The 23,804-nt window shown below is 50.6% G+C and overlaps 7 protein-coding genes across 7 annotated transcripts; 1 reads left to right on the top strand and 6 right to left on the bottom strand.

Annotated features, from left to right (window-relative positions):
- Positions 1-503: 503 nt before the first annotated feature.
- Positions 504-3,755, bottom strand: BJY04DRAFT_233019 (uncharacterized protein; the record flags this gene model as incomplete). The annotated part of the gene is made up of 3 exons (XM_073719862.1): positions 504-921; positions 955-3,414; positions 3,445-3,755. 3 exons carry the CDS (start codon positions 3,753-3,755, stop codon positions 504-506), a joined length of 3,189 nt encoding a protein of 1,062 aa, XP_073574507.1.
- Positions 3,756-4,414: 659 nt separating this feature from the next.
- BJY04DRAFT_215151 (uncharacterized protein) lies at positions 4,415-4,756 on the bottom strand (the record flags this gene model as incomplete). Its single annotated transcript, XM_073715420.1, has 2 exons — positions 4,415-4,627; positions 4,691-4,756. The coding sequence occupies 2 exons, from the start codon at positions 4,754-4,756 to the stop codon at positions 4,415-4,417; spliced, it is 279 nt and encodes a 92-aa protein (XP_073574508.1).
- A 299-nt stretch (positions 4,757-5,055) lies between these two features.
- BJY04DRAFT_181787 (kinetochore-associated Ndc80 complex subunit NDC80) lies at positions 5,056-8,171 on the bottom strand. Its single transcript, XM_073710240.1, has 2 exons — positions 7,991-8,171; positions 5,056-7,920 (listed from the first exon to the last, which is right to left on the bottom strand). The coding sequence occupies exons 1-2, from the start codon at positions 8,033-8,035 to the stop codon at positions 5,746-5,748; spliced, it is 2,220 nt and encodes a 739-aa protein (XP_073574509.1). The 5' UTR covers positions 8,036-8,171; the 3' UTR covers positions 5,056-5,745.
- A 253-nt stretch (positions 8,172-8,424) lies between these two features.
- On the top strand, positions 8,425-9,960 carry pex14 (putative peroxisomal membrane anchor protein (Pex14)). The gene is made up of 4 exons (XM_073710241.1): positions 8,425-8,587; positions 8,704-8,957; positions 9,014-9,098; positions 9,144-9,960. The coding sequence occupies exons 1-4, from the start codon at positions 8,558-8,560 to the stop codon at positions 9,822-9,824; spliced, it is 1,050 nt and encodes a 349-aa protein (XP_073574510.1). The 5' UTR covers positions 8,425-8,557; the 3' UTR covers positions 9,825-9,960.
- Positions 9,961-11,510: 1,550 nt separating this feature from the next.
- Positions 11,511-14,313, bottom strand: BJY04DRAFT_169252 (putative acid phosphatase). The gene is made up of 4 exons (XM_073709191.1): positions 14,190-14,313; positions 13,237-14,132; positions 13,130-13,189; positions 11,511-12,964 (listed from the first exon to the last, which is right to left on the bottom strand). The coding sequence occupies exons 1-4, from the start codon at positions 14,199-14,201 to the stop codon at positions 11,650-11,652; spliced, it is 2,283 nt and encodes a 760-aa protein (XP_073574511.1). The 5' UTR covers positions 14,202-14,313; the 3' UTR covers positions 11,511-11,649.
- Positions 14,314-15,748, bottom strand: BJY04DRAFT_169251 (seipin). The gene is made up of 4 exons (XM_073709190.1): positions 15,637-15,748; positions 15,389-15,573; positions 14,880-15,335; positions 14,314-14,825 (listed from the first exon to the last, which is right to left on the bottom strand). Exons 1-4 carry the CDS (start codon positions 15,700-15,702, stop codon positions 14,426-14,428), a joined length of 1,107 nt encoding a protein of 368 aa, XP_073574512.1. The 5' UTR covers positions 15,703-15,748; the 3' UTR covers positions 14,314-14,425.
- A 109-nt stretch (positions 15,749-15,857) lies between these two features.
- On the bottom strand, positions 15,858-22,764 carry BJY04DRAFT_181795 (CCR4-NOT core subunit CDC39). Its single transcript, XM_073710242.1, has 3 exons — positions 22,440-22,764; positions 16,477-22,388; positions 15,858-16,421 (listed from the first exon to the last, which is right to left on the bottom strand). Exons 1-3 carry the CDS (start codon positions 22,744-22,746, stop codon positions 16,356-16,358), a joined length of 6,285 nt encoding a protein of 2,094 aa, XP_073574513.1. The 5' UTR covers positions 22,747-22,764; the 3' UTR covers positions 15,858-16,355.
- Positions 22,765-23,804: the final 1,040 nt, after the last annotated feature.

Consider the following 23,804-nt stretch of genomic DNA (forward strand, 5'->3'; position numbering starts at 1 on the left):
CTTCCTGTTTCTATCTCAAGTGTTACGAGTCCGGTCTCTACGGAAAGGCAATCAAGGCTTTATATTTATAGCTTTTGGCGAGTCTACAGGTTCTGTTGTAGCCAAGCCGAATGCTTCTTGTCCTCCTTCCGTCTAGGTAATTGGAGATAGCATCGGCCGCGCCTTTTTCCTCCCCTGCATCTATTGGACCCTTTTCGCCCTTTTACTTGTTGGGACTATCTTTGACTCTAGATAGATGGTCGAGTTTTGTTCGGACACTGGGAAGCAAAGTACGGCAGGGAATCAAACGCCCGGGCGTATGTAGATATGGACCAGATCCTAAGGTGGCTATTAGCCGAACACCTGCAGTAGTTATACAACGAAGGAGAAAGAGTAGTCCAGGAAATCGAGAGTCACGTGGCCTCTATATAACACGAAGTCTAAGTATGATACATGGTCTATGGCTAGGCCTACTCGGGCCATCTATATACAATGAGATAATACCCACTCGATGCATGGTACCTTTACCACCCCATCCTCCTCTTCCTCTCCTTTATCTGGGCTTCCTTCAGCTCCTCCTTTGCAAGCCACCTCTGTAACCTGAACTCAGCCGTCTTCCCCAGATTCTTGCCTTGCATAAGAGCCTTCCTTGTATTGATTTTCTTCTCCTGGATGACCTCCTGAGTTTCACGGTACTTGGCGTAAATTTCTTGTCCAACTTCGCGGACGATGTCGCCGCTGGTTAGGCCGAAAAACTCGAAGCGTTCTATGCAGAAGGCGATGGTCTTTCTGAGGTTTTTTCTGAGGTCGAGCTTTTTTGTTGTGTCTGAGAGGTCTCCATGCCGTAGTGATATAGGGACGGGTTCTAGTTCGGTGCTGAAGGGGAAGGCGTAGGGCTCCTCGACCGTGCTGTCCGAGTCTGGCTCGGAGTCTGGTTCAGGCCTAAGCTCTGTTTTGACCGCAAGAGCTTCGTACTCTTGAACAGCCGCGTGCGCAAGGATTCTCACAGTGTTTGGATTGGGAAATACCATTTTCTTGCGAAGGTGGTCAGAGTAGTCTGCATCGAACCGGGGATTCCCCTTCCGGTAATCCAACTCGGCCCTTTCATCAAAGCGCGAGACACCGCCTTCGGTAATATGTTTCAGTTCTGGTGATTCGGCACTCACGCAGAAGCGTCTATAGAGTCGCTCCCCGGCAAGTGCCCCCTTAGTCTCAACGACGGCCGCAAAAATGGGATGGAAAGCTGTGCTGGGAATATATGGTAAGCCCTCCGTAGGAACAAACTTGGATTCAAAGACCGATTCTACTAGCTCGCGTAGGGTAGGGGAGGCAATGTGGCGGAATAAGCGCGTGAAGCCGAGGATAGTATGTAATTGAAAGTGCGGGTTTCGAGCCTTACGCCAGCGGTTCTCGTCAAACTCGCCAACCAAGAGACGGTAGAGAATTTGCTTCGCTTCCAAGGTGTTTATTTCGAGTTCGGAATCGACCGGGACTGTCGGAGCGTGATATTTCTGCTGCTCAAGTTCGTGGTCGAGGCGAATGACTTCTGCAGCTACGGTGGCCACATTGCTATGTGACCATGATTTGATCCGATTGTCGCGAATATATCGAAGGGTTGAGACAACCAAGTCCCATTGGTGAGTTCGTATGCGGTAGTTCAGGAGCGCGCGGAATGTATTGAGAGAGATGGGTGGGCGAAGTGACGCTAGAACTGACTCGCCCAGTACCTGGTTGTCTGTCGCGGCCGCAAACCGCCAGAGTGAAGGTGCCAAGGCTTGATCACCGTGGATGCGTCCCGGAACCGTAGGCTCACCAGCTTCTGGGTACAAAAGCCATCTACCGAATTTGAATGCTCGCGATACTGTGATCAAATCGAATAGATGTCCAATCGTGACAGGCGATAGGTGCGGGTTCGCTGATGCGGAGAGTGCTAGAGCCCTAGTGCTATAGGAATCGCTGAAGGATAGGCCCTCATTTTCACCTTCTCTTTCCGACGAGAAACATTTGTTTACATAGTGGGCCCTGCTCCTTTCTGTCATGTTTTGCAACTTGGCAAAAGACTTCATGGCGCCTTGACAGAGGCGTTGATATGAGTAATATCTCATATTGTATTCAAGTAAGCCGGCAAAAGCCGATGTATCGTCGTATATTTGTGATGGACGAAGTTGCACTAGAGTTTCTTCATCTGTGATTTCATCACCACCCCAAGGAGGGACAACATAAGGAGTTGCCTGGAGAAAATCATCGAATTTCCGGGGATCAGCTTCGGGGACCAGCCCGCCAGCTTCAATCACACGAAGAGTGAGCCAATTGGTAGCTTTGCTTGTTGGCAGGAGTTCTGAGCCAGATTTGGCTTGCGAAATGGCGAATCTGAGATTGCGGATATGGCGAAGAAGGGCATGAGGACGTACACCACCCGAATACTTTCCTGTATAGACCAGGTTGGTGATATTGTCTAACAGGCATGTGACGACCTCAACACTAATCGTTTTCTTTCCCAGACCATGGAAAGGCAAGGGTGGATCTGTGCTTTTACGTCGTTCGGGTGGAATATTCGTCGAGTCAGACTGGTACCATGAGGTCTCCCGATCAATCCTGACACTGCGCAACGACTCTTGATTATCAAGAAGACGCTTCCAATCATGAAAGTGCCAGCTTCCTCGCCCCTTCATTTGGTTAACTAGCGAGATCCCCTCCTTAAGGTGTCCGTGTTCCAGGCAGCACCAGAGGATAAACTCAAGCCAAACCTCGTGCCCGAGCTCTTTAATACCCACTCTGACAGGGAGAAAGGGCGAATCCTGCCCGGCGGCGGCCGCTTTTGCTGCAATCTCTGCTTCGTGTGCTTGCCAAACTGTATCCGAAAGAATATCCATTATGTGGGTGGATAGCAGATGCATTCCCGGCGGCCTGTACGTAGTCTGGAAGTTCTCTGGAGCAACGTACTTGTAAACGCGCTCAGAGACAAGACCGGAATGGTGAAGCCGCGCGAGAATCCGATATACACACGACATAGCTTGTTTTGATTCCGCAGGAGACAGGTCAGCGGCCTCAACGACGATTGAGCCCAATACCTTCCAGACTTCAGCCATAAGCAGCATGTAGTAATTCTTTAAATGCGGTGTGGATGTGAGCGCATCTAAGCTGGCCATTTCAGAGATTCTTGCTCCCTTTGAACGCTGCGGGGGAGAACTATCCTTATCCGTGAGCTGATCAAGCGTGAGTTTCGATTTTGAGGCCAGGTCCTCTACAACCCCAGGCTGAGCAAGCGAGGCTTCCTTGAGCGCTTCCGCACTGTCGAGTAATTTAGTGATTAGGTTATAGGCCTCCGCCCAATCACCCGAGAAAAGCCCCAAATGGGCTATAGGATCCATCTGCAGCTCATAGCGAGCGCGATATAAAAGGTGTGCCAGATCGACAGACCGTATGAACGACTTCCTGGCTTTTCCCGGGGACAGGTCCGAAGACGAATTTGTACCACCATTTTTCGAGGTCTCCGGTTCAAGATAACTGCGTAGTAAAGATAACCAGGTGTCCAAGTCCTTCTCTTTGTCGCGTGATATGAGACGTTTGTCGGGCTTTAGTTGGACGGTATCTCGAAACAGCTTGCGGTCGAAGATCTGGCGTTCGAGGCCGACAGAGTATTGACGGGTCCATTGTAGCTTGGCCCCAGAACGAGGAGATAACGGCGGAGTAGAGCGACCGGCGGCAGAAGAAAATCGCAAGACGGACCTGCGGTGCAGACAAAGCAAGCGAGCTGAGCACAAGCACCTGGTCATGACACGAGGAAGGTTCGGGGAGAGACGACGAGCGGAAGGTGATCCAAATCTTGCAATGCTCTGTTGCGCATGTCTAATGGTTGACTGAGCAGTGCATTCCTGAAATATCGCCGAGGAGGAGGTATCCAAAGCTCGTGAAAGCACGCCGATAGCTGGGCCTTGAGAAGAATGATCTGGTCCTCAAGGTTTGGTGGTCCTGCAACTTTTGTCACGCCGGCGTAGGGTATTTTTTTATGACCGCCGAGCTGACGCTGAGTCAGCTATGCGCTGCCAATCATGTAACTATGTTGAGTCTCGTCTCATACACCTGCATCCTCCAGCATAACCTAATTCTAGATGTCATGAATCTACTAAGGAGACAACTTTTAACCCTGGAAGTCTCTAGTAGTACAAAGTTATAAGGGAGATGTAGTTGCATTGTCCAGAATAGACCAACGAGCGAACTGATTGACTTCAATCTTAACGACAAACAACATAACAAAACCATCACTTTGAGACCCAGCAGCGGCCTTGCCGGCTTGCAGAATCCCTGGATCAAATATAGCGGGAAGAGATAGAGACAGTTTCTTATGTCGTACTCTGGTATCACTGCTCCGTTGAGACCTAAAACACTGATAGCAAAGTCCGTACAGAGTACAGACAAACCAAGACCAGCTCATCTAAGTGTCAAGCGGCGTGATCTGGCGCGGGTGGCTCCTCTCAAATTCTTGCATCTGGTTATTGTTCGGAATCCCAGTTTGAGCTACCATCGCTGTTGGGAACGTCGGAAGAGTTGTTGGAATCTCAGGAAGGCAGGTCGGAAGGACAGTCGGGATGGTAACAGAGCTTGGAATTGGAATGCTGATGCTTGGGAGCGGAGGAAGAGGAATAGTCTGTACGGATCCGTCAGTAACGGCGCAGTAGGAGTAAAGGCCTCATTCAAGCATTGCACGCACAATTTGGGCCATCGCCATATTCATGCAAAGAGCAACAATCGCTCCTGAAGTTTGCGAGACCTTCATGGTGCCGGTGACGCTGATTAGTGCTTGGGAAGGCTTGGAGTATACCAAATTGGGGTAATATGGCTCTGCGGAAGGATGATGTGGAAGTTGTTGGACGAGTACAACACCTTATATAGTTAGTGGACCAGACACAAAGTGTATTCCATGAGCTGCCTCTCGTGTAGAAAGGCGTGCATGACCAAGACCGGCTCTAGACATGGGCCTTGACGAGGAAAAACACCGGGGCGGTTAGACAGGAGAGATTTGTGGACATCCTGCGCCCTACCGAGGCCAAAAGTCCAGCTGACAACTGTGTATGACCCATATCAGACTCTTGAATGGCCTGGCTCTCTATTGCCAAGTTTCAGGTGAAGCGGAATATTTGTAGCCTTGTTCGCAAGGGCCTAGGTTTGTAGGAAATTTACCTCTAGGTGGACCACATACTGTGGTTGTTATTGCACACCAATGACCCGACAGAAGATTGAAGGAATCAAATAAAATCACAAGAGCATCAAATCCAAACATGAATGGTATCAAGCTATTCGTAAGATCCATAAACAAAGTATACAGGCATACAGGCATGGGGAGAGTAAAAGTTAGAGAACCTCAAAACACCAAGAGAATTCCCCGTCCGCCGAACACAAACATAGCGCCAAATGATACCCAAATGCTAATAGACCGATCTATACTCAAATGTTGCCGGCAGCGAAGAGAGTAAACTTCCCGGTGACTAGGATGATCACTCTTGCCAAACAGGAGCTCTGGTGACTCCCAACCTAGTATGATCAAAGAAAAACCCCCGAAAAAGTCGGCTGGAGGGAGAAATTGTGTCGGCGTACTTTGCCAGCCAGTCTTGCGTCCAAAGCCGATGAGTGGACTGCCGATTATTAAGTCTGTCGGCCTGTCACTCCATTGGGCTCCAGTTCAGGGATGGAACATGAATTGCAGGTACGCGGATGAGGAGTGCGCCAGCAGTTTGAAAATGAATGTTGTGCCCCTGCCTGCTGAACTTAAAGCTCCTCAGTAGATATGGGCGCATCTTCAGCCGGCTGCATGTCGCCCCCGAGCTCTTGCTCCACTTCGTCTACCACAAAGTTTTCGTAATCCTCCAAGCCCTTTTGTACATGGACCTTGAACCGGATGACATCGTTCAGCATGCTTTCCACATTGGTGTGAAGTTCTTCACGAAGCGCGTTGGCACGGAGTGTAAGTTGTTCGTACTCTATGTTGGTATTCATTTCTCGTTGCTCCATCAACTGAACACTCTCGCTCATCGTGGCTCGCATTTTGGCCAGCTCTTTCTCAATCTTCTCAATTTGTGCATCTGAGGCGAGCTTCTGCGTCGTTGTAACCTCCTTGAGCCGCTCGAATTCTTCCTCCGCTGTACGTCGTTTATGTTCCAGAGCTTCAACTTCGCTTCGCTTCTCATCCATGGCCTCTTTGATATTGTCTAGCAGGTTCCGTCTTTCTAGATCATCATCAATTCCACGCTTCCTGCGCTCGTTGATATCCTTTCGCAGTGATTGTAGATTGCTGCGAACCGTGCCACGCAAATCCAGGTTCAACAGATGTGCTGGATGGTAACCAGTGAAGGGCTCAGCTAGGAGCCTATCTGCTTCCGGGGATATTCTGCTGGGAACACCACCGATCTGGGACGCAGAGAAACTATGTTCGTTCACGTTCAAACCGAGCTCAAAGTCTTGTCCATTGGCGTTAACGGCGGTCGAGGGAATGAGACTTGTCTGGTACCCAAGTGTGTTATAAGCTTTGACGAGTTCTTCCAGATCCTCAAGTTTCCTACTCGCTTCGGACTCCTTCGCCATCACTCGTGCGTGGGTTTCTTCGAGGCGATTGACTGTATCGTCGAGACTCTTTTGGAGTCGGTCCCGTTCGGTATTCATGCGATCGATATCTTGAATCGTAAGGCCTTGCTGATCAACGCTAGCTTGTAAACCGGCCCGGTCGTCTTCGGCGGTTTGCAGTTCCGACTCCGTCTTCTTAATCTCCTCTTCCAAGAAATTGATGCGACTCTCGTACTTCTCGATTTTGCCTTGCACGTTCTGAATGTAATCCTCGAACTTTCTCTTGTCATCTTCGAGGATCCTAAACTGCTTGTCAAGTTTTGCTAGGTCGGGAGCATTCTTCTCCAATTCCTCAATCTGATCGCGTAAGGCACGGTTCTCCGCATCCAACACCTGCATCTCTTGAACGTATTTTTCGTTGCCCTTTTCGAACTCCTGAGCCATCAGCTCGATGTGGGGGACTAGCCGTTGCCCAGCGGTCTCGTCATCTTCCTCCTCGCCGCCCTGTAACCAGTCATGATAGGCGCCAGTGAGGAATCGAAAGATGATCCGGTCCCCTGAAATGTCAACACCCATCTCCGCACATGCCTCATCGTACTCTCCAAGAACATATCTATCCATCATTTGAGCCAGCTCCATTAACCAATGAAGCATTCCTAGGAATGTAGGCCAATTCTGACCTCCCACAGCCGCTATTTGTGATTTCGTAATACCCTTTTCATAGGGGTAGCGCAACTGTTTGAGAATGGGAGGAACCTCCGCATCCATCGCTTTCTGAAACCGATATCCTGGGTCAATTCGATGGTACAGCCATTGAAAGATGTAGTTGAAGTCTTTTTGGGTGGGTGATCGAAGGGTGTTTTGGCCGAGCGAATGCTTCATCTCGAGCTCGAAATTATTGTGTGTTAGATATTCCAGAAGCTCTTGGGCAATGCGAGCTTGAAATGACCTATCTCGAAGGGGTCGTGGATCCCTGGGAACGCCTGCTGCTGAAGGAACTTGTGTGAAGAAGGACTGGTGGCCCATAGCACCTCCGGTAGAAGGCCGCGAAAATACGCTGCTTCTTCGCTGTAGACTCTGGGAGGCTGAGTTGGAAGACATAGACCCTGGTGCAAAACTCGGACGTCCAGCGCTAGCACCGTGAAAAACATTGCTCGAGACGGAGCGCCTAACAGAGGAAAGGCCAGGATCCGCTCCAAATCCTCCCCCTGATGACGATCGCTGGAAATTCGGTTGTTGAGGCCGACTGACAGAGTTCATAAGGGACATCCGCGTGTGTTGAGAAGTGAACGGTGGGTTCTGGAATGCGCCGATTGAGCTGTTACGTTTCAGGGCAGAGGAGGGTTGTGGGAGGGAAGAGTAATTCTGTACGCTCCCCAGAGTCTGTACATATGCTTGTTAGTTCAGTTTATCAAGAGACCTCATGGCCGAGAACTCGGGTGGTTGAACTTGCCTCGCGGGGACGTTTAATGCTAAATAAACCCGTGTCTTGCGACATGGTGAATTAGGAAGCTGCACTGGCAGCGTATCGGACAGAAAGTTCTAAGAATAAGCGCTAGCCGCAGCTCAGTGCCTTTTTATCTTCGAGCGAGAACCTAAAGAACTGGGTGTATAACTGAGTGGTGATGAGAGAAAGAGAAGGTTGCGACAGTAAATAATCCCGAACGCCCAATGTAAACAAGACCCCACCGCCAGTCTGTGCTGGATTCGGCAGGCGGTGGAAGATAAGCGGAATAATTCTGCCGGGACCTGACCGCAGCGGTGACTGGTCAGTGACTGTCACTCAATGGTCACGAGACATGGATCACGAGACTCTGGGGAAGTTCTCCGCCATGTTACGGAGGTGTAATAAAACGGCCAAAATTACGGGCAGATGTCCCGAGGCTCATCGCTTTCGGTCCCGATGCTTCATCAGCCACTCTCTTCTCGCCTTCCTTTCTCCATCTTCCCCTGACCTTTGTTTCTGGATATATGCCCATTATTCAGTTAAGCGGTGGGCTTAATTCAGATCTAAATCACCATGGTTCGCGAGGAGCTGATATCCTCTGCTGTAAGTATTGCGCCTCCAGCCCTCCGTGCGGAGCTGACCTGACTGATCGCCCTCTAGGTAACATGTGCGTGCAAAGCTCCTCTCCCATCGGAAACATAGCATACTAATGTGCTATTGTAACAGTCCTGCAGGACCCTTCTGTCGCTTCGGCTCCGATTGAAAAGAGGATATCATTTCTACAGTCCAAGAACCTGACAAAAGAGGAGATTGATGTAGCTCTCGCTCGCACCGGCGAGGATCCAGTAGTCGCAGCAGCTGTGGCAACGTCAGGACATCAATTTGCACCACAACAAGCCGTCTACCGGCCTCCTCCACCACCTCCACAAGGATATGGCTACCCCCCATACAGCCAGTGGCAACCCCCGCCAGAGTGAGTTCGCGCTTATTTGGCCGCTGAGAGCGATAAGGCTAATAATGCTTGATTAGACCCCCAAAGAGGGACTGGCGTGACTGGTTCATAATGGCGACCGTTATGGGAGGAGTTAGCTATGGTCTCTACACCGTGGCAAAGGTAGGCGTATTTACCTCTTCTGCACTTCTCTTCTAACAGTCATAGCGGTATATCACACCTCTAATCGCCCCCCCAACACCACCGCAATTGGAACAGGACAAACACAATATTGATGAGCAGTTCTCTCGGGCCTTTGCATTGATCGAACAGCTCTCCACAGACACTGCAGCCCTAAGAACCGCTGAAGAGACACGCACCGAGAAATTGGACGCTACACTGCGAGATGTTGAGTCTCTAGTAGCGGACTTGAAGAGTGCTTCGAGACGACGAGACGACGAAACTCGTCGTATTAATGATGAGGTCAACGCTTTGAAAGATGCTATTCCGAGGGCACTTGAAGGGGCTCGGGAGGGCAACGAGAACCGCCTGCGGGAACTCGGCACTGAATTAAAAAGCTTAAAGACGCTCTTGAGCAACCGACTCGCCGGCAGTGCCCCTCCTGCACCGACTGCTACTAAGGTTCCCGAGACACCCAGTGCTTCCGAGTCGACTACCACCAATGGTACACCCACCCCGGCTCAAACGGAGACTTCTTCTGGAACCGCACAAGCATCGCAGTCTCCAAATGCCAACCCTACCAACCCTCTGTCCCGGTTCAGCAAATCGCCTTCAATCCCTGCCTGGCAGCTGGCGGCTGCGAACCGCTCTAAGCCCGCATCTCCTGCTACCCCTGCTTCCACTGGTGACAGCTCGACTCCCGACCAGTCAAGCGCCCCTGCCAGTTAATCGCTTTCATAGCCACTTGATCCATTTCTGTAAAATTCTCCTGTGTAGTTACCATCCACCTTGGTGGAGTTATCAGTTAAAACACAGAAGATCATCATTCAAAAGCTTTAGGAATAACGACTCTTGATTACGTAGCTTAAATTAGATCAAGCTTAGGCACGCTTTGTCGTAGTCAAAAAGCATGTGAAGATGAACCCCGATCTCCAATTCTTGGCATCTCCAATCCTCGCCGTTTCTTACCATTCAACTTCACCAGATCTTTATTTCTTCATCGCCATCATCGTACCGATCCCAGCGCAAAGGCTTTGAAAAAGACCATCCTACGATAGCTCAAAACTGATCGGACTCTCTATATCACTATGCCTTCTACAAGCCCTCCGCCACTGCGAAGAAACCACCCCTCAGTCTCCCCCACACGAAATCGCACACGCTCAAGATCCCCAAAAAGATCGCACGAGCACAGCAAACATCGCCATCGCGAGGGCTCCGACCGTGATCGCGAGCGAAGCCACAGACACCGACACCCTCAATCCCACTCACATCGCCGCGACCGCGACCGCGACCATGACCATAATCGCAGCGCAAAAGTCGAGCAAGGCCCTCTCCCTTTCCAGGCGCGCGCACTATCGAAGCGTGACTTGGAGGTCTATGAACCCATGTTTGCCATGTATCTTGATATTCAGAAAGGATTGATTCTTGAAGAGCTAGACCTGGAGGAAGTAAAGGGGCGGTGGAAGAGTTTCGTGGGGAAATGGTACGTTTTATCCTGCATCTACTCTTGCACTGAAGAGAGATAAGGGCCCAGGCTGACAGATCAGGAACCGCGGAGAACTGGCGGAGGGTTGGTATGACCCTGCTACATTAGAGAAGGCGCGGAGTGCGGGGGTTGTTGCACCGCCGCGGAATATGGATCGGTCAGAAAGCCATGATGAGAGGGCGCCAAAGATTGTTCCTAGCGCTGTTGACGATGACGACAACAACGAAGGAGAAGAGGATGAAGACGAGTACGGTCCTATGCCTCATTTCGGCCCACTGAGTCGGGATCCGGCGCCAGGGCCGGCAATCCCGACCATGCAAGATCTGGAACTGCGAAGAGGTTCGTGTAACCCTCAACTTCTTAACTGTATAGTGACTCTGCTAAACTTTATACAGAGACCGCTCAGGAAGACGCCCAAGAAGACCGTTACGACGCACGCCAAAATCACCGCGCCGATGTCCGCTCCCACAAGTCCTCTCTTCGCCACATGGAAGACGAAGTCGCCCCGCGCGCAGAGCCAGGGACGCACGAGCGGCGCATAGAGAAACGCCGCGAGGCTGCAGCATCTAATAAGGCATTTGCCGAGGCCCGACGTGGTGGCTCGCCTACGGATGCGGCGCCAGACGATGAGCTCATGGGTTCTGGGGAGAACGATCTTGCGGCGATCAAGAATGCCAAGGAGAGGGAGCAGAGAAAGAAGAATGAGCGGGAGATCCGGAGGGAGGAGATAATGAGGGCAAAGGCGGCGGAAAGAGAGGAGAGAATCAAACAGTATCGAATGAAGGAGGAGGAGACCATTGGGTGGTTGAAGACGTTGGCTAAGCAGAGGTTTGGATAATAAACATCATTGCCCTCAAATAATCTAGCTGCACCTATCTATCAGTCTATGCTTGTCAAATGCACATCATATGAAGGTATTAGGAATCGATAAGAGACATATACCCAACTGCAATACGCACTAGTATACCAAATATCACAGTTCTATAACATTTAAACTTTTGACCACCTCACCAATTCAATCCTTCTATACAGAAACCCCACAACGCCATCCCAAATCTCATCCATCCTCTAGTTCTTCCTCCCAAGATCCAAATCCACAACCAACTTCAACCCCTTCTCCTTCTCATTCTCCTTCTCACCATTCAATCCAAAGAAATCCCCTACAGCGGTTTCAATAACACTCTCAAATAATCCTCCAACAACCTTATCCCTAAGTTCCTCCCCTGTCTGCCCAAAGTCCGGGAACGCATTAACCTCCAATAACCACGTTGTCCCCTTCTCATCAACCAGGAAGTCCACGCCAAAGATCTCGAATGCGTTCGGCAGTGTTTGGAAGTGGATCATCATTCCGCGCGAGGCCGCGGTGAAGAGTTCCCCGGTTATGCTGCAGATTTGGCTATATACTGATTCCTTCCAATCTGAGGCAGTGGCAAGAGGTGAAGAGGAGGGAGGATCTGGAAGAGCCCAGAATCGTTGTACAGTCTCTGACTCTGGGAGAGTGTTATCCTGGAAACAGGTATTCGTCAGGTGGGCTGTCAGATCAGCCACAGGGTCATAATCCTCTGTATCTGAGGAAGAAGAGGAGTTGGGCGAGGTATATGGCTTGGACGCGAAGAGCGCGAGCATCTCCTTATAGACGTAGACCTTCAGTGAGCCCGTTGCGAGGACATATGTTCGAATATGGAATTTGCGATTGTTGCACGCGGAGAGGAGAAGAGGGGGGTCGATGTAGGGTTGGGCGATGAAGTGGCGGAGCTGAGAGGTCACAACGCCATTTCCTGCTCCAGTGCCACCCTCATCCTCATCTTCTTCGTCCTCTTCATCTGAATCAACTTCCCATTCTTCGAAGATCTCGCGGAGCTGGTCTTCACTGTTGAATAAGCGGATGCCTTGTCCGCGATCACTCATGCCTGGTTTGAGGATCCACCATTCTTTCTCGTTATCGGGTAATGATTCGTTCTTCTCGAGGCTCTCGCGGAGTTCGTACGCCTCGAGTAGCGCGTCGTCTAGAAATTCGGCGTAATCGAGTTCAAAATCGACGGAGACCGTGACGTGTTTTGAGAGCACGCTTTCCGGATGCTTGGTTACCCAGTTCGTGACTGTGTTGGAGAGGTAGTGTTTCCGAATGAGGGCTTTGCGGATTATATAGGCATTCGTAAGGGACGTCGACGAGTGTATCATGGCGTGTTCAAAGTCCAGGCGTTCGTATTCGCGGTATTGGAAGACGGGAGAGGTTCGGGAGGGGAGCTCGTCGATAGATGATATCGGCTTATTGCGGTAACCTAGACGAGACTTGAGAGCCTCTTCGACTAGGTCCTGGACGTAAGGGTCGTCGCAATCCACTATGGAGTATAAGGCCGGCTCATGTTCATGATTATCCAATCTACGCAGAGTAAACTATCAGACTGAGTTGCCAGAAAATGGGCTAGGGAGCATGAACAGACGAATCCACATGTAGAACGTAACACTGCTTGTATAGAGAAAGAAAGCGGAGGTATATGTTCTAAGCGGTCGTCTAAACAGAAACTGGTCGCCGTATTCCACTCACAGCTTGATCTCTCCCTTGATACCGGACGTATGCATGAAGTTTGCTTTCAGTGGCGTCACACTGTATATGTTAGAGATTCCTTGAGAAAATAGTTCATAGTAGCATACCTTGTCATTCCCTCCTTGACAGTCCAGCCGTCATTACCAGGGGCGCTCTCCTCAACACTTCTATAGACGTCGGTAAACTTGGGTGCCCAAATAAAGTGCTTATGAGGGATCTGCGACCTCTTCCCAGTTTTGGCACTAACAGTCGCAGTCGGATCTTCTTCGAGTTTCTCCTCTTGATCCCGCAATGTCTGTTCCCGCTGGTCCGGATTCTCCACTGGTACCTCAGCGTCGACCGCATCGAAACAGCTCCCAGAGGACCACCGATTGTCCAGCATCTCAGTATACATGACCTTGCTCTCGCTAACACCGGGCTCCAGCGGCACATTCACTGTATACAGATCAACGCCCTCATCCCAGTTCTTCGCTAGGTGCTCAACCACCCGCACCGAGTGTCGAGAGGCCTCAGCGATGATGACAGGGTCGTGGTTGCGCGAGCTGAACGCATATGACAGCGCGATCGACCGTTTCCCGCACGCAGCGCCTTCCATGGCCGCACCAATTGTGCCGCTCGACATGGCAAAAAGCGCCGTAGTGTTACGTCCGTAATTCGGCCCGGAAACCACAAGATCGACGGGACCACGGTCTTCAAAGTAGTGGTAGAGACCAATTTGCACGCAACTCGCGGGAGTAGAGTTTATGAGAATCCACTCGTCACCATCAGGTTCGCCTTCGCCGCGGGGATACTCGTGGGTGGTGCCATCGTCCTTGTGAAGTGTTCCGGGACGAAAGTAGGTTGGCTTAACGGCGGCGCCAATGAGATGGGCTTTACCGATCCATGACCGCTGCTGGTGTGGTAGGACTACGGAAACTGTATGCCCTGCAGATTGTAGAGTGTGGACGAAGGAATGGACATATGGGGACGACTCGTTTGACGGAGGGCCGTCGTCGTTGACAACCTAGTGGAAAGATCCGTGAGTCGAGGCAAATGTCATTTAAGGGAATGTTAGACTCACCAGAATATGCATTGGGCAAGAAGGTTTATTGGTACAGATGCAGTGTGTCGAGAGATGGAGAAGAAAAGAACCCCGATGAGGGACGTGGAATTTCCCCGCCCGTTATCGATAGCCGTCGGGTACCTACCAGAAGGCATCATCCACGCCGAGAATGACCTTATTTAGGGACATCAGGCACATCAGGTAGGGTATTATCAGCATTAGAGTACATTCACATCATGTAATCACACAGCAAGCTACGAGTCCTCCTCTTTGAACAAACGGCTGCGTCGCCGCTGAACACCTGAAGATTCGGCACTTTCTGCCGTCACTGTCGCTGAGCCAGAACCCTCCGATTGCCCTGAACCTGGAGTCAAGAGTGTATCCGGCGGTTCATACCCAGGCTCATCTGTTGGAAGCGTGAGCTGCTCAGATGGCTCTCTCTTGATCGTCGTCTCACTTTCGCTTTCATACTCGCTCTCATCCTCTTCCTTGATCTCATCTTCTTCCACTTCTTCCTCCGCTTCTTGCTTTATCTTCACATTGAAAAAGCAGGCGAGTACAACCCAAGAGAGCGAGAAGGAGAACATGGAGACAAACCAGAACATAAAACTGAAGACGAAAAATGACGGGAGTCTCCATTTGTACATGATCCACCTTTGACTATTAGTTTCATGTCGGGAGATCAAGGGGAATCTGCCGGATACATACCGCAATCCAGTAAACCTCGCCCTGAACGTCACTTTTGCCGAGTAGACCTGCATCTCGTGGTGGCTCTGAAGCTCAAGGCGCAGAGTCTCAGGTACGTTATTGGCACCACGGGAGAATTTGACACCCTCCATCATCGGTACCACCAACCGCTCTGCTTCCCTTTTCCAGCCGAGAACATATAGGGGCATGAAGGAGACTTTCTCTGAAACATCGACTAGCTGCGAGTTGTATGTTAGGATTGCAGGGCGGCGGGAGTGAGAGATCGATTGCGCGGTGGTATTCCCACCAATCCAAGCGGGTGCAGAATAATGTGACAGAAGCGTAAGATCCAGCATAAAGTTCCCGGCAGCTAGGTTCGAGGGCGTTCGCGGGAGCTCAAGTTCCACGTGCACATCATATGGTTGTAGAGAAATCAAACTCGTATCGAGGGTCGCGGTTCCCCAGGGATGGCCGTCACTAGAAGTGTGTTTGTTAGTCGCGTTCGTTAAGATTTGGTAAGAAGGACTCACCCGAACTGCAAGTGAACGGAGCGCTCCAACCCAGCTTGCGGAATCAACTTGTAGTAGAATACTCCATATGCGAAAATTGAGATGAAAATAATGCATGTGGCCGTCGCGAAGAACAGGAAAGCACCCACATATGCTGTCAGCGCATTTTTCGAGACAAGAGGGCGCAGGGGCTCAAGCAGCCTGCTCTAATTATCCAATGTTTATCGTTAGCTCAAGCCCTTAGTGAAACATTTGGGGACACATTATACCGTCGTTCTAGCGGCAAGCGAGGTGCCTGTATCCCCGCCCTTTTCAGATGAACTATCCGAGCTCATATTTGTGCCGGTCGGCCGTGGAGGCCGTTGGGAATTAAGAGGTGGTGTGTCTAGCAAAGAGCCGGAGACATGCTTGGCCGAGATACATACCTAGGTAGGATGGATCATCTACGTCACCGCTGGGATGCTCATCAAGATGACCCCATACACCAGAATTGATTGTAAACAGCATTTGTAATATTCCCCACTGGACTACTATTTAGTTGTAACAAATATTCAACTTTGACCCTCAAAGCCCATAGACGCCCAATCCTTAAATGCAATTCAGAACTCATTAAGACCATGTTTTATAGCTTATCGTTACAGGCCACCACACAGGCAGTAGCAATGGTAAGACACCAAGAGAAGAGAAGATAAAAAAAATGAACAGGCACAAAATATAAGTTGGAGCATGCTGCCACGTCCCAGTATGCGTAACCGTCCCAGTGACCCAGCCGAGAAATGATGTAAATAGAGAACAAACAAAAAGAATCTAAAGCAGGTCGTGGTTCAGCATCATATAACCCACTACCATGCTCCGTGTCTGGCACTTCGTCGTCATGAATGGTGTTCAATAACACCGTTAAAGATAGGTCATCCTCTAATGTTACTCGATTGTGACATGATCGAATATCCGACAAGGAGACGCTGGTAAGCGAGCATCATTGCATCGCTTACGAAATTGGCCTAGGGCTTTGTTGCTGGATGTGTTGTAGAAGGGCGTCGAATAGACGACCAATCTAGACCGGCAACATTAGTACGTATTTTGATCAGTTATAGGACGTTGGTACTTACCTCAGGCGCAGCCTGAATAAATGGAAGGTGAAAGAATGCATAGCTTCCGTTTTGAAGCAACTCCTGTAGAGTGATGATTAGGCCCCATGGGTGGGGACGGTGCACAATTAGCCGTTCGAGAAGGACACGAATGATCTGCTGGCGAATGTCCGACTCATCTTGTTCCGAGTAATCCGTTCCGAAGAGACGCAAAATGGCGAAGCTGAAGAAGTAAGTGTGACTGTTGGGGTAGCGGAGTTGGTTTGCCATTGCGCTCAAAAGGTAGTAACGGGCCTCGGGTCGCAAGGTCTTTGCAAGCTTCTCCAACAATGCTGAATGAGGCGAGCTTTCAAAGGCTGCGCGTGTATTGCCCTTGGATTCATCAACAGAGACAGCCCCCTGGCCAATATAGAGTGCCAATGCGTTAAGTAAGACAACGTTGACGTTGATCGGAGTATAGAATAGACCTGTCTCTCTACTCTCCGAGTCATAAATAACATCGCAGATTTGCTGAATAGCGGAGTCCGGTGCATTGCTGCTTTGGAGAACAGTATCAACGACGTTCTTGATGCCTGCGCTTTGTAAAGGAGCAGCGGTGTCACCTGCGATCCGGGGTGCTTCTCGCATTTCTTCCAAGCGTTCGACTTTGAGGCCCTCTCTGAAGGGATCAGGCAACTTCTGGAAGGAGGAAGGATAGGCGCTCAGGACCAAGTTGCGAAGCTGGGCGCAATGGGCCGGGATGACGTTACAGAATTGGAAATGGTTCTCGGCAACAAACTCAGGGAAGTCGTGATGGAGAATCAAAAGGATTCGAAGCACTCCTTTGTATAACTCCTTAGCAACGAGAGAGATGCTGGCAGGCTTCAATTGCTCGCCAATGTAAGAGAGCTGAGCTTGCATGATCTCACAATACGGACCCCAACCGGCTCGCCCAGGCATGTTGAGCATACCGGACATGAAAAACCGATGGGACACTAATGAGAGCCACCCGTACACGAATGATGGATAATACTTGGGCTGAAGAGAGAGCAACTTGTTGGCCAGAGTGAACATCATTTCCTGGTGCTGGTCACTTTGCTGCAAACCGCCCAGTGAGTATTCGCAAAGTATGCTTGAGAACAGCCGGAAGAAAACTCGCTGATTGAAGCCATCTCCCCTCATGACCTGATGATGGTTCAAGACAAGGACAAGAACGGATAGGACTGAGTTGAAGTAGGCGCTCTTGCTGGTCTTCACGGGGCCAGTGCCTTCACCCTGGAATTTGACCAGCAAGACAACTAGCTTAGCCAGGGCGTCAATGTAGAGGAAGGCTTCATCCAGGGTGCCGGATGGGTTCTGAGACTCATGTTCGAACATGGCAACCGAGATGTCGATGCTGAGGCGGAAGAAAAGAGCAGAGTCTTCTTGATTCGCCATCACCTGTTTCTGGTGCATGTCTTTGAGGAATGAATAGTACGTGCGATCAATGGCACCCGGCGCCTTGTAGATCCCAATCCATTCGCTAAAGATGTACTCCATTTGATCCCTTTTTGATCGAGCCTTGTCGCTCAGTAGCGAATTCACAACCTCGGGGATACCTGACTCCCTGAGTTTCCTGATAATCTCGTTGGCTGGAACAAGATCTGGATCTTCTACGAGCCATTTGCTCATAGCCTCAAGACTACCCGAAAAGTCGGATCTCAGGGCAGAGGGTTCTTCGTTGAATAGGATTCGATCCATAAGATTGGCAAGGACGTCAAGCGCAGAGGTGTTTTGCTGGAGGATGAGTCTAGTTAGGATCATGTCGACGCGACGGATGTCCAAAAGCCCGGCGTCTATAAGAGCCACGGTGACAGGAACGTTAAACATATGATCATCTTCCACCTCCGAAAGAACAGCCCAAGTATAACGAGCGACCAAAGAGGACATATCACAAAGCTTGGCCAGCAGGTGTACGAGCACCTCGATTTCGAGAGTGCTTTGGGCTTGAGAATAAAGGCTGGTGCATGCTTTCAATGCGGTCAGACGGGCCACCTCCTCGCCGTTGGGGGAGGAGACGATAGTCCGCAGTGCTTGATTGTACTCTTGCAAAACAGTGCTATCGCGGCCAAGGTCTTTAACATGCTCCTCGGAGGCATTGCGTGCCGTTTGCTGCAGATCGGAGACGAGACTTTCCACTCTGTCGCGCGGGTTCTGTGTGTCAAGGAAACCGTTAAGTTGGGTTGAGGCTCCTACAAGGCCAGGCTGAGACAACCGAGCATCTTGCTGCGGTTGCGGTGTCCTGTGAGGGACAGCAGGCTGCTCTGCTGGTGTAGAAAGATTGGGGATTGCCGGGTACGGTTCCTGGAGAACATCCGGAAGTTGCCGACCAGAGTCGGTTGAGGCATTCTGCACATGAGCCGTTGTTGGACCGCGAGACTGGCGCGCAAACTCCTCATAAATCGCTAGCTGCTCCTTGTTCAAGCCACCTGGAGTCTGGCGATAAGGTTCCGGAATGAAGAGTCCCCAACGAGTCATAGATGGGTCAATAAATGGCTCGCTAGGGCGAGATGCGCGATGGCGCCTGCGAGATTCCAATTGAGACTCGATAACCTTTTCGATCTCAGGAAGTGACTTTTCTTCAGCTGCCTTCTCGACTATACCGCAAGCAGCATCAAGATTGTCGTTGACACACATTAATATAAGCCCCTCCGGCATTGGCTGCTCCGAGTACTCTTGCTGGATCATTCGGATATAGTTGGTCATGCTAACCTTCAGAGGCTCTTTGCAGGTAACCAGTGCCAGACTACCCGCCAGTTGCCTGACCATGACACCAGCTGCCTGTCGGAACTTATCCTCATCAGGCTCCATAGCGAAATCTTTGGAGACCAACTGGACCGTGGAGATTGAGGCAATAGTGACAGACCGCTCCACGACAGGGGTGATAATTTCAGCAATTGCGCGTTCAACGGCAGTGTGCACAATCTGCCGCAGGATACTAGCGTCAACCATGCTGCTTGCAGAGGACGGTAACACCAGGATCTTGTCCAGGCTAGGAAGTGTAGACATAATAGCAGCAGGGGACAGTCTCTCGTTGCGAATACCCTGGCTAATGCTGCTGAGCGCCATGTCGTCGAACGCCTCGAGCCCATCAGGAATATTTGCTATTGATAATGCGTCCTCTATATTGGCTGAGCGATCGCGAATAATCACAGAAGGTTCAATGGTTTTGTGATCAAGGTCTAGGTCTTTGCACAAGACCTCAATTTCAAACTTGAGATTAAGCTTCAGCTCAGCAAAGTGGTAAAGCTCCATCAACAGGGCAATGATATCCATTAGCCAGGGATTCGGTGGCTTGAAAACGGTAGATCTGGTGGCCTGGACCAGTACTTTGCAGGTGAACGGGATCACAATTGTCAAACGCTGGCTATCGTACCCTTCTAGAAGGAGCCCTTTGAAGTAGACATTCTTGTGTTTAATAGGCTTATCTTTCGCAATGGTCAGAGATCCAAGCCAAGAGCCCAGATTCTTGAGGTGTGTCCTTTCAGTTGAGGAACCAAGTGTCGCCTCGGAATTGAGTAGCTTCGACAGACTAGCGTACGTTTCTCTCAGGACTTCGACCCACAGTACCCTGTCGTTGATGCGGTCCAGAAGATCAAGGTAGAGTTGTTGGAAATTGGGCTGCAGTCTAGCACGCTCCTCCACCAGGTACGAGGCGAACCATTGATGGTGCGGGTCTTCAAGAACATCTGTGAGGTCACGCAATTTGTCATCGATATTTTGCTCCGAAACATTGTTCAGCACAAAAAGTATCTTGTCTTGCACATCTTCGTCTGGTTCTTGATAAAGGTCGGGACGGAGAGGAGGGTCGACATAAATAGAGACAAATTTACGATTCGAACCGTCGGGCAGTGCAGGCTCGTCGGCAGTACCATTCGTAATGGAGCCACCAGCAGTGCTATCCTGCCGTCCCGCGTCGTCGCGACTTTGGCTTCCCTGGTCGCGCAGCACTTCCTCTGCCTTTTGGAATATAGGAGTGCCCTGTAGGCTTGGAATCTGGAGCAGCAGATGACAGAATCCCGCCCATTCTTGAAGACGGTTGATCAACTGCTCAATGGCTTCGACACCGAACTTGTACATAGGGTCATGCAACTCATGTTCTCGCACCGCTTCCAGAATCATTCCCAGACCGACTTTCAGAGTTATGCCATCAACGAGGCGGAAATTGATAATACCCCCAAACATTACAGCAGTTTTGGTCAGCGCCTCCAAGGGATACTCGTGATAGCAGTGGTATTCATCAATAAGGCCGTGAACCATGCACGCAAACAAATCCTGTTCTGAGGGCTCACGCGATGACTTGTACCGCCTCATAAGTTCAAGAATCTCTCTCAAAGAAAGTTCCTCGTGGTACATCTTGCCGAATAACTCTTGCATTTTCTTATCGACCGGCTCAGGAAGAGAGTTTCCATTCTCGCCGTTAGCGTCAATGATTTCGTCAAATCCCTCACCATAGTTGATCAATCGAGGATAGGTTTGGATACAGACGCGCTGCACAGGGGTAAGATTTTCACGGTCTCCAACGTATTCCTCAAGAACCGATAGAAGCGTGTAGACCGTCTTGACCGACAAACTAACCATCCCGGGCGCAGGCTGCTCCCTCCTTTGGACGTGTAGCTCATCTTCCGCCTTGATCCTGAGGAACTTTGACAGAAGGCTGCCCATGTCCATCAAACCTTTCTGCGCAGCATTTCGAACCCACTGCTCCAGATCGAAGGGCCCTTTCCGATGGGCATAACACGCAAGATCCATGGCTAGACCATTTGTATATCCAAGAAGGTAGTCTAACCAGTTGTGTTCCACTGCATGCTCGTAAATTGATGTTGTCGTGGTTGGGTCTTGTGTAAACATAGCGAAGAGTTGCTCTGCTAGCCACTGTTTGTCCTGACGCCAGGCCCCATGAAGGGCAAGTTGGTACCCTTCTTCTTGCTTCGTTACAAAAACAGCAAGAGTTCGAAGGACGAAACTTTGTTGAACGCTGGTCCACGGCTGAGGTATAGCAAGAGCCGAGCACAAGAAGACCGGTAAGTCATACTGCAGGATAGCTTTGACGAGTAGCTGGCTCTCAGCAGCGGCCCATGTAGCCTGCGAAAACAGAGCTAGATCGAAAATAGCTTTTATCGCATCCAAAGATCGAAGAGGTGATTTGGATGCGCGTTCGCCTTGCAAACGAGCAAGTTCAGGGCCATCAGAAAAGAAGTCGGGAGGAAATGTAGCACGGAGGTTGGAAATACGCATGACATCAGTTCGAGAAGCGACAAAACCGGTCAAGAACGACACCTGGGTATCGCGGTGCTCCCAATCGCCCCCCCAGAGCTTTTGAATGTCCAGGGTTGAGTCCTCTGCCGCAACTGGCAAGAGAGCCGCATATAGCTTGGCGAACTGGCGAGCGTCCAGCCTCAAACCCTCGCGGTCAAAGTTCCGGAAAACAAGAGCCCAATTGATCTGTTTATCTCCATAGTGAGACCTAACAGTCGAGAGATAAGTCTCTAAGGAATAATCCCGCCAATACTGTGATAGGACAAGGAAGAGAAGCGCCGCTGCGATATGCTCTTCGCTCCAGCAGTCGGGTCCGGCCGCGGTTATGGTCTCATTCACAGCATCAGAGCTTGAGGTAGCTCTCGGACCCCTCAAGTGAAGCTGGCGTACTAGTGTATATTTCGGGTTGACGAAATTGAACATCTGCAGGCCACAAGCAACCTCGAATGGGATATCAATGCCCAAGGCTCTACATCGCAGATTCACAGCATACACCAATTTCGACTTCACGTCATCGTTGAAGTTGCGAGGCGGGTATAATATGAAGCGCTCGAGCGTGATTCCAAGGAAGGAGTTATTGAAGTCTTTTGATGCATCTGAGGGATTCGCTAAACTCTGTAGGAAAGGGTTGATGGAGTTCGCAAGAATTGCGTCAGCTAATCAACGAGCGTTAGTCTTTGGGCATCAAGTAGAGAGTTATGGATTACCTTTCACACGCAGGTCTGATTTATTGGCGGTCTTGAAGGTCAAAGCCAAAGCAACCTTGACGATAGGGTCGAGCTTAAAATGGTCGAGAAATGTGGAAAGGTCAAAGTCGCGGAAGATATCGCCCTCTGAAGCATCAACCGTCTCCGCTATCTTCTGCGCTTGTTCGATGTCCTGAGAAACCTTTTGCATTTCCTGAACGAGGAGCGGATAGTTCCCTGCATTTTCCACGGATTTATTCAGGCCTGGAAAGATCTGCGGGGCATTGCCCGTAAGCAGGCGACGAAAGTATTTAGAGAAGACCTCCATTCCGTTCGACTCGACCAGCTGCAAGGTATGAGCATCATACTGTCGTATAAGGTATAGGGCATAAAAACTTACTTTGTGAATTTGTGCCGCTTTTGTTTCCCACTTCTCGCGACCCTCTTTTTCCGTGATGGAATCCAATAAAAGGAACACCTGAGCGATTGATATCTTAGCCAGTGAGGACTGGCTTCCGTGAGCCGCTGCTGACCCCGGTTTGTCAGAAGGAAAGCCTGTCGGGGAATTCACAGTAGTACCGGATAGCAGTGGAGAGAAGGTTGCGCCCCTGGAAGAAACCGCCCCGCCTCCACCTCCCCCGGAACCACCACCACCCACGACGGAGCCCGCTGCGGAAGCCAGATGTGAGCCTGACGACGGGGTATGGGCTCTAGCTTTTGGAGAGGAGAGAGATTGACCGGGCGGCTGCTGATATTGCTGCGAGCCAGGTTGGTAGGAAGCGAAGGGAGCTGGTGTAGAAGCCGGTGAGGGTCCGCTTCGGCCAAGTGGATGACCCCTTGTAGAGCTCAGGACTGCGGAAAATGACGATGTAAGAGGGGAGGAATTTGAGGCCCCGGGACCAGGACTATTCGACTGGGCTTGTCCGCGGACAGAGACCGAGGGGTTGGAAAGGTTGGTCGCAAGCGGTGTCAACCCCCGACGAACACTCGACTGCGATACGGGCGGACCCCAGGGAGACTGCTGTGACCGCGAAGGCCGGGTCGAAGAAGACTTATCGGTGCCAGAAGCAATCGACGATTGAGAGGAAGGGGGAGGGGGAGGGAAGGTCATCTAGGAGACGCGATCATTTGATCTAAGGTTGTTGGTGAATTTTTGTGTGCGATAACAGCAGTCAAGAAGATGAGCTCAGATATAATTGCCTGATGGTTGATTCTAGCGAAAGATGCGGGATATTGCAGGTGGGAGAGGAGGGATCGATGGCAATGTGAGAGGATGTGTTGGGTTGTGGCAGAGGAGAGAGAAGTTCCGAACTCTTAATGACGGGCAGAGAAAGCGAGACTGAGTGGACGATTAGGCGGTGGGCAAATGCCTGATGCTTAAGGTTT

Source organism: Aspergillus karnatakaensis, assembly GCF_047715665.1.
Source record: "Aspergillus karnatakaensis strain CBS 102800 unplaced genomic scaffold BJY04scaffold_9, whole genome shotgun sequence".
In the NCBI taxonomy this organism is placed as follows: Eukaryota; Fungi; Ascomycota; class Eurotiomycetes; order Eurotiales; family Aspergillaceae; genus Aspergillus; species Aspergillus karnatakaensis.